The sequence below is a fragment of the Scaptodrosophila lebanonensis genome, unplaced genomic scaffold, assembly GCF_003285725.1.
Source record: "Scaptodrosophila lebanonensis strain 11010-0011.00,11010-0021.00 unplaced genomic scaffold, SlebRS2 tig00000092-arrow-pilon, whole genome shotgun sequence".
NCBI classification, from domain to species: Eukaryota; Metazoa; Arthropoda; class Insecta; order Diptera; family Drosophilidae; genus Scaptodrosophila; species Scaptodrosophila lebanonensis.
In genome coordinates, this window is record NW_022060566.1 from 3,258,101 (window position 1) to 3,273,454 (window position 15,354).

A 15,354-nucleotide genomic window follows, 5' to 3' on the forward strand; every position below is an offset into this window, starting at 1 on the left:
TGGCCGTTGGTTACAGCTCTGTGTGTTCATAACGCTTCAGCCAAAAACAAAAAACAAAAACAAAAAACCGCTTCTCTTAACAATAAAAAAAAAAACCATAGTAATTAAAATAATACTAATAATAATAATGATAATGCGCAATTTTTGTAACTATCATTCAGCTCTATGTAACCAACCATTAACACCTGAATTGTAGCGAAAACGCTTGAAAATGTTGTTTTTTTTTTACCTAGAGTAACGGCTAATAGATCTCTTGACTAACAAACAACAACAACAGCCACTTAACAAATCCAACTCCAACTCACACATACTACCACCACCAACCACCCATATGTAACACCTGTTGACAACAAATTGCCAACTCTTAATACCTGCTCGTATGTATACCGTTAATAGCATATATATAGAGGCTCTTTAACGTTTGGATATCGGCTGCATATCAATTACAACTCAACTCAAGCCAATGCAATCATTTCTATTCGAATCTCTTGCAGGCTTCAGACTGGAATACCTTGTGTGATAAAGGTTGGTTGCCCATTCGTAGCACGTCTACACTAGAGATACCCGTCCCCGTCCCCTCAAAAGCAAAAAACAAACAAAAAATAGAAGAGAAAATTAAAGAAGAAAGATGAAGATCCCAACTGATATAGTATTAGCATTTAAGCATTGAAGGGGCTGTTCCAAATGGGAAAACATTGATGTCCATGTGTCTCTGTCGGTCACTCAAAGCGTCTCTCTCTCTCTCTCTCTCAATATCTCTCTGTCTCTGTTACACACACGATTTATGTCGCAGTTAGCCCCTTGATAGTTTGAAACTAACATGGCCTTAATAATATAAGCTAGATTAATGCTTTACTGACTCGAAATTGTTTTTGCTTCTTCTTCGCTACGCACAGTTCCAATCAGCAATTAGCACAATCACAGAAAACCGCTACAATACATCCGTCTTATAGTAGCCGCTGTCGGCCCCGATCCGACGAAGAATCGCGCTTTGCCTACGGGGCCCGCTATCGGCAGCCGGCAGCCGCCAGTCGCCACACCACGCATCAGTCACACTCACCACATGCATTTGGCCACCACACGCACCACTCTCATGCCCACGGACACGCTGCGCATGGCCCGCACTCGTCCCATCACTCGTCGCACACGCATCTGCATCAGGATGACGAGGGCATCTATGAGAGTGCCGATCATCATGAGCGGGGCGTAATCGATGCGCGTCTGGATCCCCAGGAGACGCCCGATAGCGAAAGGTAAGTTCAGTCAGCCAATTGTTTCAATTGTGCCAACTGAGCCAGCCCTGCCTGATGCCATCAAGGTGACCATAGACCACCTACTGCCACTACCATTCTCCTACTCCCACGCTTTCCCCCCACTAACAAAGAGAAAAGCAGCAATTCATCAAATTGTTATGCATTCATCCTTTTCTTAGATTTCACAGTCAATATTAATCCACTAATCAAAGATGATGATATCAACTTACTTCCTCGAGAAGCTCTTATTTGAGCAATAATGAGGGCTTTGCTTCCGAACAAAGGGGGATTGAAAGAAAAGCAAATAACATACTAATATAGGACTATATTTGTCTCTTCTTCTTCACAAATGATTTAAGACAGAGACAAAGAAGCACATTCTTTCTTAATGCCAATTATTTTATTCTGCAAACCTTCTCCCAAAGGTTCCTAAATAGAACAGAAAATAAGTTCAACATCATATCTTTAAAAGAGAAAATTATTCCAAACGACTAAATAATACTATCTTCCGTTTCTGTTCTCTAGCCTTTTTAACTTTGAAATATTCTCTCCCAATTCTCTATTAGAATAGCATCTTTTAATTTGGAAACAAATTCTGGACAATTCTCAATTTCTAAAATTTACTCTTTAAGAAAGGCTTATTGTGCGAAGAAAAAATTAAACCGGTTATATATACTCTTCAGTAAATCCCTTTCTCAATTCTCTCCTAAGTTAGGAAGAAGGTTCTATGCAGCTGTTGCTGACAATACCATTTTCAGAAAAGAAATTAACCACCACTGTCAATTCGGAAAGGTTAGGCTCAGAAGAGTCGCCTCTTTTTCAACATCCCCTAAGACTAACATACATATGTACTTCAACAAGAGAAAAAACTGTGCTACTTCATCTACTTGTATAGTTATTTCGATGATTAACCAGACGCTGTAAATTTCTGAAATGTGTGCCCCACGTTAGGCGCCATATATCTAAAAGTGCATTTTAGGATCCAATAGTTTTCTACCAGAGGATATATATAAAACATTCATGTATAGGAACAGCTTCCGTAGTCTTTCCGTTGTTGATGTAATACTAATTGGCAAATATTGACTGTGACTGGAATTAATCAAATTCTGTAAATATTTATTTAAACATGTCGATTTGATGATGATGCTGTTTGCTGTTTGCTGTGAGAATGCATTTATTATTTGTAGGCATATTAAGTTTTGTGGCATTATTGTAGATATAGTGTGACTGCTGCTGCTTCTTATCATTATTATTATTATATTACAATTAGAGTTGTCACATATATTGATGTGTAAATTTCCCCATTATGGTTTCTTTGGTTCAATGGGTATTGTGGGCATCACCGCTTTGCGTGTGGTTGCGTGTAAATTTGGCATTACTGCCACCCCCCCCCCCCCCCCAACCCCCGCCCCCAGCCTATCTTACAAGCCCACTGTGCGCCCGATGATGTGAATGCTGATATGTAACAATATCAAGGTTCCAATACTCGTATACCAATGTTCCAATGTTCCGAATACCTGCGATTGCCCACAGCTCCCGCCCAATGTCCGGAACCCTTTGTGTTATTACCATGTACCGTTGTTCCTGTTACGATTATTATTTTCTAGTGATGACTTTATTCAAGCTCAACAACAGTTAGCCCGGTGGGCGAGTGAGGATGTGGTATCCGTCGTGGTATTGGACCAACCGCCATCCGGCACAATGTCGGATTCCCAACCATCCAGCGGCGTCGGAGCAATGTCGGGGGCAACAACGAGCAACGTTATCCACCACCAACATCCGCACCAGCACCACGGCGATCATCCATCCTCCACGGCGGCAGCGGCGGCGGCGGCAGCAGCGGCAGCCAACAGCAACTCCATAATGGGTTTGGGGGTCGTACCAAATGGTATAAATGTAAATCAGAGGGACTACTACCCCTCGCCACCCTCAACGGAGACGGAAAGCAGTGGAAGTGTTATCCAACCGCCTACACGTCGCACCTTACAGTCGGCAGACACGGAGCTGCAACAGTTGCAGCTCCACCAACTACAACTGCATCAGCAGCATCAGCAGCAGCAGCAGCAGCAGCTACAGCAACAATCCGGAGATACCAGCAGCAGCAACAACAGTCAATCCGGACAAATCATGGAGAATGGCTGCTACCCGGAATATAAGCACTGATAGTGCCAGCCGTGCCAGCAGTCTGGGCAGTATCACTATTCGCAACAACCGCAACAACAATATCAGCAATATACACAGCAGTATCAGCTATATCAGCAGTATCCACAATATCCACAGCATCCATTGCATTCACAGTATCCACAGTAGTAGTAACAAAAACAAAAACAAAAATTATTAATAACAATAATATTAATAAGCATAGGCAAGAGTGTGGCCTCCTGCCAGAAAATGTGGTGATGGTGATGGTGTAGCTTATTGGACTCGATCTCGACTAAGGCCATAGCTAAGATCAAACAAGATTAGTCCATATGGCAGCCAACACACACTCACACTTACTTGCACACACACACACACACATACTCGTATATATTACATATGTGTAAGGCCAACCGCATCCATTCATAAGCTGCGTCTGGGCGCCATGTTTGAGGCTGACAGTTAACCCGAAAAAGTAACCATTTATGTTGAATTCTACATGTGTGTGGAAAGGAAATGAAAACCCATGATGTTCGTGTACTTTTATTAACACTAATTCTAGTTAAAGATGAAGATGATGTGAAACAAAAAACAAAAAAGAAAGTGAAATAACAGTAACATTAGATTTGTAATTAAATATTTAAAAAAAAAAGAAGTTAACGTTACGAGAACAAAACAAACAAACAAAGAAATATATTGTAAGCCAAATTACAATGCTATATTAAGGTATTTACACCAACAATAAAAACAACAGTAACATGAAGAAGATCAAGATGAAACCAACATACAAACAAAAAGACGAAAAAACATAGCTATTTATAATGAATTTTTTTATGCCAGCTGTAAATAGTTAGTTAATTCTACTATGTATGACACACGATGATGATAACGATGAAGATTGCTATGAAGATGATGTGGATGATTATGTAGATTATAGAGATGATCATGAAGATGACGATATGTGTGCGCATAATGAAGTTAAGAGAAAAACCAAAAATAAAAGCTGAGCAGAAGAACTTGAGGTACCCATTGCAGGCGGCTAAACCCCAAACAACACGTGGCTGTGTGGTATTTGTGTGCTGGGCATTACTGATCTCCCATATTGGAGCGCAGTTACACCGACTGATATAGACAGATTTGAGCAAAGCGCCGCCAGTTCACGCGTTCAACAAATTTAAATTTTATAGGTTATATATACATACATGCATATATATATATATATATATATATATATATATATATATATATATATATATATACAACAACAAAAATGCATATATATATATATATATATATATATATATATATATATATATATATATATATATATATATATATATATATATATATATATATATATATATATGTATACTTATATAAAGAAAGATAGATATAAATATAGTTAAATATTAAGCGACGCGAGATACCAGTAACATAAATAGGTACACCTAGGGAAAAACAAAGAAACATACAAAACAACCAACAAACCAACTAACAAGCAACAACAAAACCAACACGAGTTGGGAATTCGTTTTATAGTTGATATATATATATATATATATAGTATGCATACAAACGAGTATATGACTAAATCATGTATTTTCATAAATTTGTGTTTTTTAGTTTGTTTTTGATTTCGATACCCTTCCGCTTTCAAATCATTTGCTTCATATCCATATATCGTATATATTTTATTTTAAATTATTTCTTTATTCTAGCTATTTTTATATTTTAATTTCTTCTCTTTCTCTTTCCATTTCTCTCTCTCTCTCTCGCGCGCGCGCTCTGTCTCTTTCTATTGTGCGTCCTCATGTGCCATGTCGACTCTTTCCAATTTCCGCTGTACTGTACTGCTCACAGAAGCAACGCCACAACATCGAGTGACACAGAACCTTCAGAAACAGCCAACAAATTGTTTTATTGTTAATTTTACAAGCAAATGAATTATTATTTTTCTCATCTACTCGCTCCTAAGTTATACTATGTATTCTAAAAACTACTCAAATGCATGAGTACTCATATATACTTGTAAAGATAGTGTTCATACGAGTACTCGCAACTCGTTCAGCCCAGCCAAATAGTTGTCAGAGCGCTAGTGAGTCCAGCAACTTCAACTCTGACTCTCAAGCACTGCTCTGCTCAGCTGCTGCCAACACATACCTACATACATAAAAAAACATAGCATACTCGTACATACCTACATACTTACATACCTACTCGTACATTAAAATAGCAACCCAAAAAAAAAAATAAAAAAAGAGAAGAGCATTTCGAATTTGTAAGGCATAAATTAATGAGATAAATAAAATTAAAAAATACATTACATGCGTAAATTACTAAACCAATTTGATATTCTATACACCCACACACACGCACGCACACACACACACACACTAGGTGTGGCCATACTGGCAAATAATTTGCACACAAATTTTTGGAATGGAAAGCCACTTACATACTATATATGCAATTCAAAGACAAAAAATCTACTTTAGGATTTTGCACAAATTTCTGTGCAGATTACTTGCAGGTGTGGCCACAGCTTTGCTGTCATACTCGTAATTGAAATGAAACACACACACAGACACCCCCACACAAACACACTGCAGTGTAAAATTGTTCATACTTACCCACAACAATTTGTTTATTCATGCAAATTAATTATCGTAAAACAAATGAAAAGAGAGAAATTAAAACGCATCTAAGCGTTGCCTAAATGTACATACTAAGTAAAAGAAACCTAAAAAAAACAAAAATGTATGAAGAAATCGTGAAAAATGCAAAGAAAAACCAAACATACATAGATAAGTTTATTCAAATTAAGCGATGTGATTACAAATGTGGCAACTTGATTTATGATTGATGTATGAAAATATAAATGTTTATATAAGTATTGAATGCGAACTACGACAAGTTAGAGAGAAAGTAAAGTAACATTCAAAAAGGCGCCGATAAGTTACAGCACTTAATGATACATATATTTATAAGTATAGTTATTATATACATAAATTAATGATAAATTTATAATTAACATTCTTTAGCAAATGCAAACACAACAAACACTACATACATAGCAAACAGCCAGTGACGCATTATAAAAAATAATCGTAAGCTAACAAACAACAACAATAAACATGACAAAGCAACCGCAGCTAAAAATTAAGTTCATGCATAATTATATATATATATGATATATATACGATATGTATATATATCAAATAAATACGTATACTTATGTATGTACTGTATACATAAAGATACCCACGCAAGCAACAAAAAAATAAAATTAAATGAAAAACAAACAAAAAATTGAAAGGAGAAGGAAATTAACAAAATTAAAAGTCCGGTACAGATATGTTCACAGTATATACGTGTATGTCTGTATTATTATGCTCATATACACAAATCGATATAGATGCATATATATATATATATATATATATATATATATATATATATATATATATATATATATATATATATATATATATATATATATATATATATATATATAGTATATCGAAAGCAAGAACAACAACAAAACCAAACCAAACACAACAATTTCAAATTTAACTCTCACTTTATCATTAGAGAAGCGTAAAAGAAGTAAAATCAAAAACCCAAAACGAAAAGAAACAAATACGATTAAACGAAATGAATGATAAAAAAATACAAATGATTAAAATGTCAATTTTAAATACAACAAAAAACAAAACAAATAACATTTTTGAGACTTTATGTGTGAAAACTAAATGATGGATGAAGAAGAAAACAAAAACGACAAAAAAAACTACGCGACATATATATATATGTATATAGAAATATATATATATATATATATATATATACATACATAATTAGATAAACATGTATTTAATACGAAAATTAATTAATACTAATTATTTGAACAAGGTATTTTGTAACCGTAAGCCTGTACCCTCTCCCCGCCCCGAAAAAATCTCCAAAAGTAGAGATCCATAGCATAGCCATAATTAATTTCATTCCAGCCAGACTGCACGACAGTTGGATAAAACAAAAATGCCACAAAAGATCATTTTTTCGTTTTAGAGCGATACAGCTTTCCCAGCGATGTTCAATATTTGGCATCGATATACTGTTTATATTAAGAAATCGCAGACTCCAACTTCTAGCAACTTCGTTGATTTTGAAGGTGTCTTAATGAAATAATACTCAAATAATAATAATAGTAATAATCAAATGCTGCCGATTTTTATTGATTTCTATGCTCAAAGGAAACAGGACAGTGAAAGCCAAAATCAAAGAACAGGTGTTGAATCGATCCATAACAGATTTTGAGAGTCTTTACTTTCAAATTTTCAAGTAGTTTTTCTCCAGAAAGAAAAGTGCAAATAAATCTTTCTTTTGATTGCAAAGGAAATATACATCTGTCTGATAAATATTCCAGCCATAGCTGGGCCTTAGTGTTAGTCTCTTGACTATCTAATGCAGACCTCAGGCTAAAACATTCTGCTTGCCATTTAATTAGCAGCAATGTTTGCAATCAGTGCTCATGTGGCGTATACGTAATATTAATGACGGCGTTTGCCTGTAAATTGAGGTAATTTAATTAAATAGCAAATGGTTTTGCATTTTAAAATATTTTGCGTGTATTGTCATGCATGTACATTTCATCAAATTAGCTATGAATTCAATTATTTTATTTATAACCGGCGCCCAAAGGGTATCTTAAGAGAAAAAATTGCACAAAAAATAAATTTTCCTTTGTTTTCCTGTTATGAGTGCTATAAGTGTGCTCGGCTTTATTCTAAAAACTAAACGTTTATTTATCAGTCCATCAGTGGGAAAAATACTTATCGACAAGATATATATATTTTAGGCATTATATTTATTTTTGTGCAGATCAGCTATTCTTGTTCCTTATTTAAATATTTAGGTCATTATTATCATTTCAAATAATATTAGGTCATTATATTAGTATTTGTCAACCTTGAGCTTATATTTCTCTATATTTTTTTTCCTTTTCGTTTGTTGACCAAAGTATTTTAACACCATTTCTTCTTGTCGGCTCTCATTGGTTGTTAAAGACGCCTGTGACGTACATTGAATGAATAATAGTAAATTAAATAAATCGAATTTATGAGGTGTAAATAGCTTTAACGAGCATTAATAATTCCGACTAAAATTTGTGGTATATTTCATTTTTCACAACTGTCTTGCAGTAACGCCAAAGCAAGAAGTTCAGTAAAAGCTTTTGGTAATACATTTCTGACAATCTCTATAGCGAGTTTTCATATTTTTAAGTACCTTGTACTCAAAGCAACTAGTAGAGCGCAAAAGAGAAAAATTACTGCACTTTCCGTTTCAAAAATGATTGTGTTTTTATTTTTGGATCGAAGCCCAACCACGTTCCAAGAGCGTCTTATAACATACGATGCATTTATTGCCAAAGAATATAAATATTTGAAAACGTTGTCTGATTTTGGAATATTAGTTTCAAATATGAGAACATTTTAAATTGCACCATTTTCTGTACAATTCTTTACAAAAACAGTTTTTTTTTTATCACATTTAAGTAATTTTTATTGCAGTTAATTTATTGATAATAGCTTTAAAATGTAACACTTGGATAACATATTCATGGAAGAATTGGGTGCAGGATACTTTATTTTCCGGCTAATCCCACTATGCCTATCTATCCAATTTCCCACTTTGTCCTTCTGTTATTGAATTATATGCAGGCTAATTATATACTCACACAGCCGCACACACATACATATATACTCGTATACTCGTCTATGTATGTATGTGCGTATGTATGTCATGAACAGAGCACTCAGTTGCGACCATTTATGGCCGCACCGTACTCCTTCTTTGTAAATAAAAACTAACGGTTAAGTGTTTTTTTTTTACAAAAACAAAACAAAAAATTAGCCTATTGTAAAATTGTAGTATTATTTACACAAGAGAAAGAAGAGGAGGAAGAAGAGCGTTAAAAGCGCTCTATTCGATCTAAAAATTGATGATGATTTGCCCTCAGCATGGAAAATTCTTGTTTTCTATTCGCATTCATTCGATTGGAAGTTCTCTTCATTTTTTGATAACTATATAAGCTGTATGGGAATAGGCAGTAAGAGAATTGTGCATTTTGCAAATTTGAATTTATGTATGTATGTACTCGTATATCAGAAAACAAAAAAACGCATGAACAACAAAAAAAATGTTTAAAGGAATGATTGCATGCGAGTTGCGTGGACATAATACTAAAAACTAAAAAAAAAGAATTTAAGAATCCAAGCAACAACAAACTATGAAAATACAGAAGGAAACATTATTGATTAATCAATGGAAGTGAAATGAAAATTAACGAGTAGTTGCTAACAAGGCGAAATGTGCATGGAAATGTGTATGGAAATCCGAAATTTAGAATTATCGTTCACCCAATCTTAACAAACAGTCGCACTTACAAGAAGGTATATACATATACATGTATGGAAGTATATATAATAAATTTAACATTAAAATGTAAAACCAAACGATGCTAGCTAAATGTGCGTAAGATGATGAAGAAGATGATGACGATGAAGATGTGTATTAAGCAGAAGAAGAAGAAGATGAAGAAAAATCAACAGTGCATATAAAACTATTTTTTAAATGTAAGCAAACATGTGAATCAAATTGGTTCTGTATTTACATAAGGTATTAATGGATATTTATTGATGTATTGACGATTGACGGACATAATGATACAATGATTGAAAATGATTATGATTGATGATGAGATGATGTGTTGATGATGATGATTGAATACAGATAACGGTATTTGTTAGAAACAACATGAAAATATTAAAACTAAGCCTCGTACATGTGTAAGTAAATAGGCTAATAATCTTTAAAATACATACAAAACATACATACATACTCATACATCAATCAAATGCAAGCAAATTGAATGAAATAAAATGAACAACAAAATTGCAAAACTAACTTATTTCAAACCATAAAGGCATTAAAAAGCATATGAAAAACTCAAATAAGTCCGCACAACAAAATTACAAACATACGAAATTGAAAATTAAAAACACAGACAGACACACATACACACACACACTCACACACACAAGCATACAACAGCGCACAGCGAATATTTGCAATGAGATGAAAATTAATGTTACATGAATAAAATATTTAAATGTAAGAAGAGTAAAAAAAAACTACCTTTAGTGCGCTGCAAAACACTCATCATCTTGGCATGCTCAACATTTTCCAGCATCATTTCATTATTTACCCACACCTATAATCATTGCTCTCGATATCTTAACTATTTATGGATTAAGAAATCGGAACACGCACACTCACAGCCAATTGAAACAGTGACTAAATATGTGAGACTATATTGGCTCTGTTTGCCCCTCTGCTCTGCATCTGCTCAATAAATTTGTAAACGAATCGCTCAATCGATGAAAATATAAAAATAAAAAAAATCGCGCTATAATATCATATTTGTTATATACATACATTTGTATATAGTTAGCCGCGCCTCTTTAACATTTTTTGTATACTTTTGTATGAAAGAATGAGATCAGTAACGAATTTAATTTGCATATCTTGTACCCAGCAAGAGAAAATGATATTTGTCTGTCTGTCTGAACGCTACTTTGTCGGCACTAAACATGCCAGCGAATGCAAACTTTGTCGCCACATGCCTCCAATACTCATACACATCAAGTTTATTGCAAATATTCTATAACTTAACATATTGAAAACTTGAACTAAAAATTAAGCGCATTTTTTGTTGAGAACGTTAAGAAAATCGATCGATTTTATAATAAAGCTGCCATGGGAACGACAGGTAGAAAAATATTTTAATAAACCAATTACAAAGACCTGATACTTTGAGGAACTATTTTAGAAGCTCTCAACGGATGGTACTCTTTTCATTCAGTATAAAAATCTTAAGGATATAGGCCGCAATAGGGTACATGGTATACCATAGTCGTCTTCAATCGACTATAGCATTCATAAGCTGTTTTGACACATAACTTTAACTTTCGTTAAACCAAAAGATAATCAAATGCCAAAACGAAACATTAACACAAGTCTGGGCCAAAGACCAAAGACTGAGCACATGAGAGTGTGGTGATCATTGCTTCAGAAACGGTAGAGAGATTGACAGAACAAAATGGATTCTTTGAAGTGGCAGACATAAAATATGCAAATTCTCAATCATATGAGTACTCGCTCAATATAAAATGGTTTCTTCAAACTCACACACACTCTCACTCAAACAAATATCAAATTCGCGATTAAAAATTACAGACAAAGAGCAGATGTAGATATTTGAAACTGAAGTTTTTTACTCTTCAACTGCGGTTGATCTTTAAAGAGATATATTAATGGAGATTGTTGTCAAACAAATTTAGTTCGATCTTAGAATCTTCAATATAGTAATTAAAGAAAGATTGATGTTAATATACTATGTCACTGTATATTGTTTGCCAACAATTGTTAATTATAATAATTCTCTCAAAATCGGCAAATAACTTTAAATTAAGTTCTCTGCCATTTCAGTCTACAGTTCTAAGACCTTCTAGAAACGCAGAACTTGATATAATATCTGCGCAATTTCAATTCACAGCTCTGGAATTTAAATAGAGGTTGATCCTTAAAAAATCGGATGTTAAAGGGCGATCTGGAAACAGTTTTACAGTCTTCTAGCAAGGCTGATCTTTTAAATGATTCTTCTCAATAAGATTACATTTAATTAAACTTTTTTAAAGCTGATAATAATGCCGCACTAGACTCCAAATATTTTTGTATTTGAAGCCGTATTTTCCAAACAGACCCGCAAACGAAGCCAAATCGACTCATTAGTCCAGTCATAGATTTGGCACACACTCACTCACACGCTTACGCACTCACAACTACATGCATACAAATGTACACGGAAAATGGTATGTTTGTCAACGCCTAGCAAAGGTATATGAGTAAGAAGAAGAAAAACAAAACATATTAACATATGTATATGCAAACCTAAACCTAAATAAAAACAAAAGAAAAACCAAAATCTTTTGAAAACACTTTTAAAGAACTGTTGACTGTTGTGACTTTAATAAAAAAACAAAAAAAATTAAAGATAAAGATAAAAAGTAAAATTAAATTAAATAAAGATATAAACAAGGAAACAAAAAATGAATGAACTATAAATGAAATGTAGCACCAGAAGATGATGATGAAACAAGATGAGGGAGAAGGAAATGCATTAATATTTAAGCGCCAATCGGATATAAAATGAATCAATAATATGGTCTAAAATAATTTTAGTAACAACATGAAAAAAAAAACAAACGAGCATAAAAAGCAAACAAAAAACAAATAAAAAGTATTGCAAAACAGAAAAAAAACCAACAACAAAGAATTTAGTATATGTTTGAAATACACAACACACGATTGACTCGATTTCTGGTAATGATAATAAAAACCAAACATGCGAAAATACAAAGTAATGCACATATTTAACTTTTATAATGCAAATGCTTTAATATTTGCCCCCAAACTCCACAACTAACTCTAGTTTTTGTTTTAAGCCAATCAACAACAACAACAACAAGTTAATGCAGCGTGCTTGCACAAACTTTCAGCTGTCCATGCCAATCGCAACCCTTTTCCAAGAATCCACAGATCCAGACCCAAACGCCCAGCATTCACCAATCAATCAATTACTCGTACTCGTACTCGTACTTATTCGTACTCGATACTCGATACTTAGTCAGCTCGTCAGTCATTAACAACCGCACGCACACTGCATCTGCCAAGTGCGCCAAATCATTTGAAACACCAACTGCACCAACTGCTGATATATTATAATAATACTTGATACTACCTTGTATGTTATATCCACTACCACTACTCTAATGCGTTTTTAATATTCTATAAGCAGACGGCTCTCCGATCCGACCTCAGACACAGGTGCTACGAAAACAAACAAAAAATCCAAGCAACAAAACAAAACAAAAAAAAAAAAAACGAAAGAAAGCATCGTTTTGTGTGTCCCAGTTCCCAAGAATTGTTACCTCTAATTTTGTCTTTTGTTTTACTTACAGATATTATCGCTAGCTAAATCCAATAATACTCTCGTATATGAGCAAAATGTGAAATGCTAAATCAACTGAGATACAGACACAGACACAGAGAGCCAGCCAAAGGTCTATACGATATATAGTTAGGTTATGACTAACAGAACGATGGCCGCGCTCATAATCGAATAAAAGAATATAAAATAATAATAACAATAATATTTACGATAATAACACTAATAATAAAACCAATAGCTTCATAATGGCGGATTTGGAAAGGAATTGGCGTCGCTATCACTAAAGAAGTTACGTACAGCTGTGCTTCCGCTTTCGCAAAATGGAAACAGAAGCACGGCTGTTAGCACATTTTGAACATTTTAATTAGCCGATTATTATCTGACGCCCTTTCTAAGCCAACAGCGATGATATGCATTTACCCATCAGAAGTGAAAAGTTGGCTCAAACATTTTTCCATTCATATGGCGAAAGAAATGAGACAATTACCTTCCCCCCCAACAATTGGTTATGAATTGCGATAAGAGTCGAATAAGCTGAAAACCGAAATCAAAATCAAATTATTGTAGGAATGTTGCCTATTTGGCACTTCCTGCCCCGCTGGTACTTTCATATTTTAAGTACAGAGGGCCCATAGAGTATGTGTCAAGAGATTGTACATAAGAATCTTATGGTATTACACTGTGAGACGTCAATTCTGTATATTTATAAGTACATATGTGTATGATAATATAATTCAATGGATTCATATATTATTTGGAAACACGTTTCTTTTTTTTCAACAAAAAAAAAAAAAACATTTTTACAATTATTATTATTATTATTATTATTTTTCAACACACACAACAAGTATGTATATTTAATGTCTAAAGTATTTACAATTCTTTAATTTCTACACAAAACCTATGTATGTACATACAAATAAGTGTATAGATGTCAAACGGAACATTTAATAAAAATTTGCATATTTATAGTCCCAGATGAATGGGCGACAATGGATAAAACAAACAAAGCACACAAGTACAGTAATACTGCCAGGTCGAGTAACCTTTAAGATTCAGTCAGAATGCGTAATCAAAACCGAAAAAGCAACGCTATAAGTTCTTCGTTTTTGGGAAGCCCTGCGACATAATATTTTAATATCATAACTTTCGTATAAGTTGGCCAACAAACAAATTCAGACACTATAGGATCAAAGAATCAAAGAATCGTCTCGAATACGTCTCGAAAGAGTCATTTGATTCAAACAGATAAATATACCATAGTGTGAACGAAAAAAATTGATATTTATTTCATACAATATTATGAACTCTCTGGATGAATAATCCATACTTCAAAAGTTCTTTGAGAATTTGGAATTAAAGAAGAAATAAACCCCGAAATTCAGTTTCACAAAAAGCAGATTAGATACTTAGATATAAAGATTTATTCATTTAAAGAATTATCTTACACTTAACAAGTCAAACAGCTGTTCGCTTGTGGATACCTATATATATTGTTTTTCTGGTCAAAATAATTCTCTTATGGTTTAAAAATTTGCATAGGATTTAAGTTACAATCTAGAAAAGTTGCAATTCGTTACATGATACTAAGCTAATTATCTTAAATTTATCTTAAGGCAATATTGGCAGAGAAATCTAAAAGGGTGTTGAAAACGTTTCAAACATTTTACCATTAACAGGAAAAATATGATCAATCATTTTTTGTAATTTCTCAAAACGCATAGAGCATTTTTGAACACCTTGAACAGCTAGAAATTATATTTTAGTTTCACGCATTTCTGAATTCTGCTTGAGAAGTTTCTCAACACTTTTATTAGCGTTGATTTGCCACCAAAACTAATCTAATTATGCATATAATTTGTCTGTGAATGGGGTAAGTACTATTTGTAA

At 33.7% G+C, this 15,354-nt stretch overlaps 1 protein-coding gene across 1 annotated transcript in view; it reads left to right on the forward strand.

The window, feature by feature from the left end:
* The window catches only part of LOC115627181, a 49,361-nt gene extending 45,437 nt beyond the window's left edge, over positions 1-3,924 (forward strand). The window contains exons 22-23 of the mRNA XM_030522782.1: positions 897-1,253; positions 2,861-3,924. Of these exons, the coding sequence (XP_030378642.1) occupies positions 897-1,253; positions 2,861-3,416 (913 nt within the window). The 3' untranslated portion in view covers positions 3,417-3,924. The remainder of the gene's footprint in view (positions 1-896; positions 1,254-2,860) is intronic.
* Positions 3,925-15,354: the final 11,430 nt, after the last annotated feature.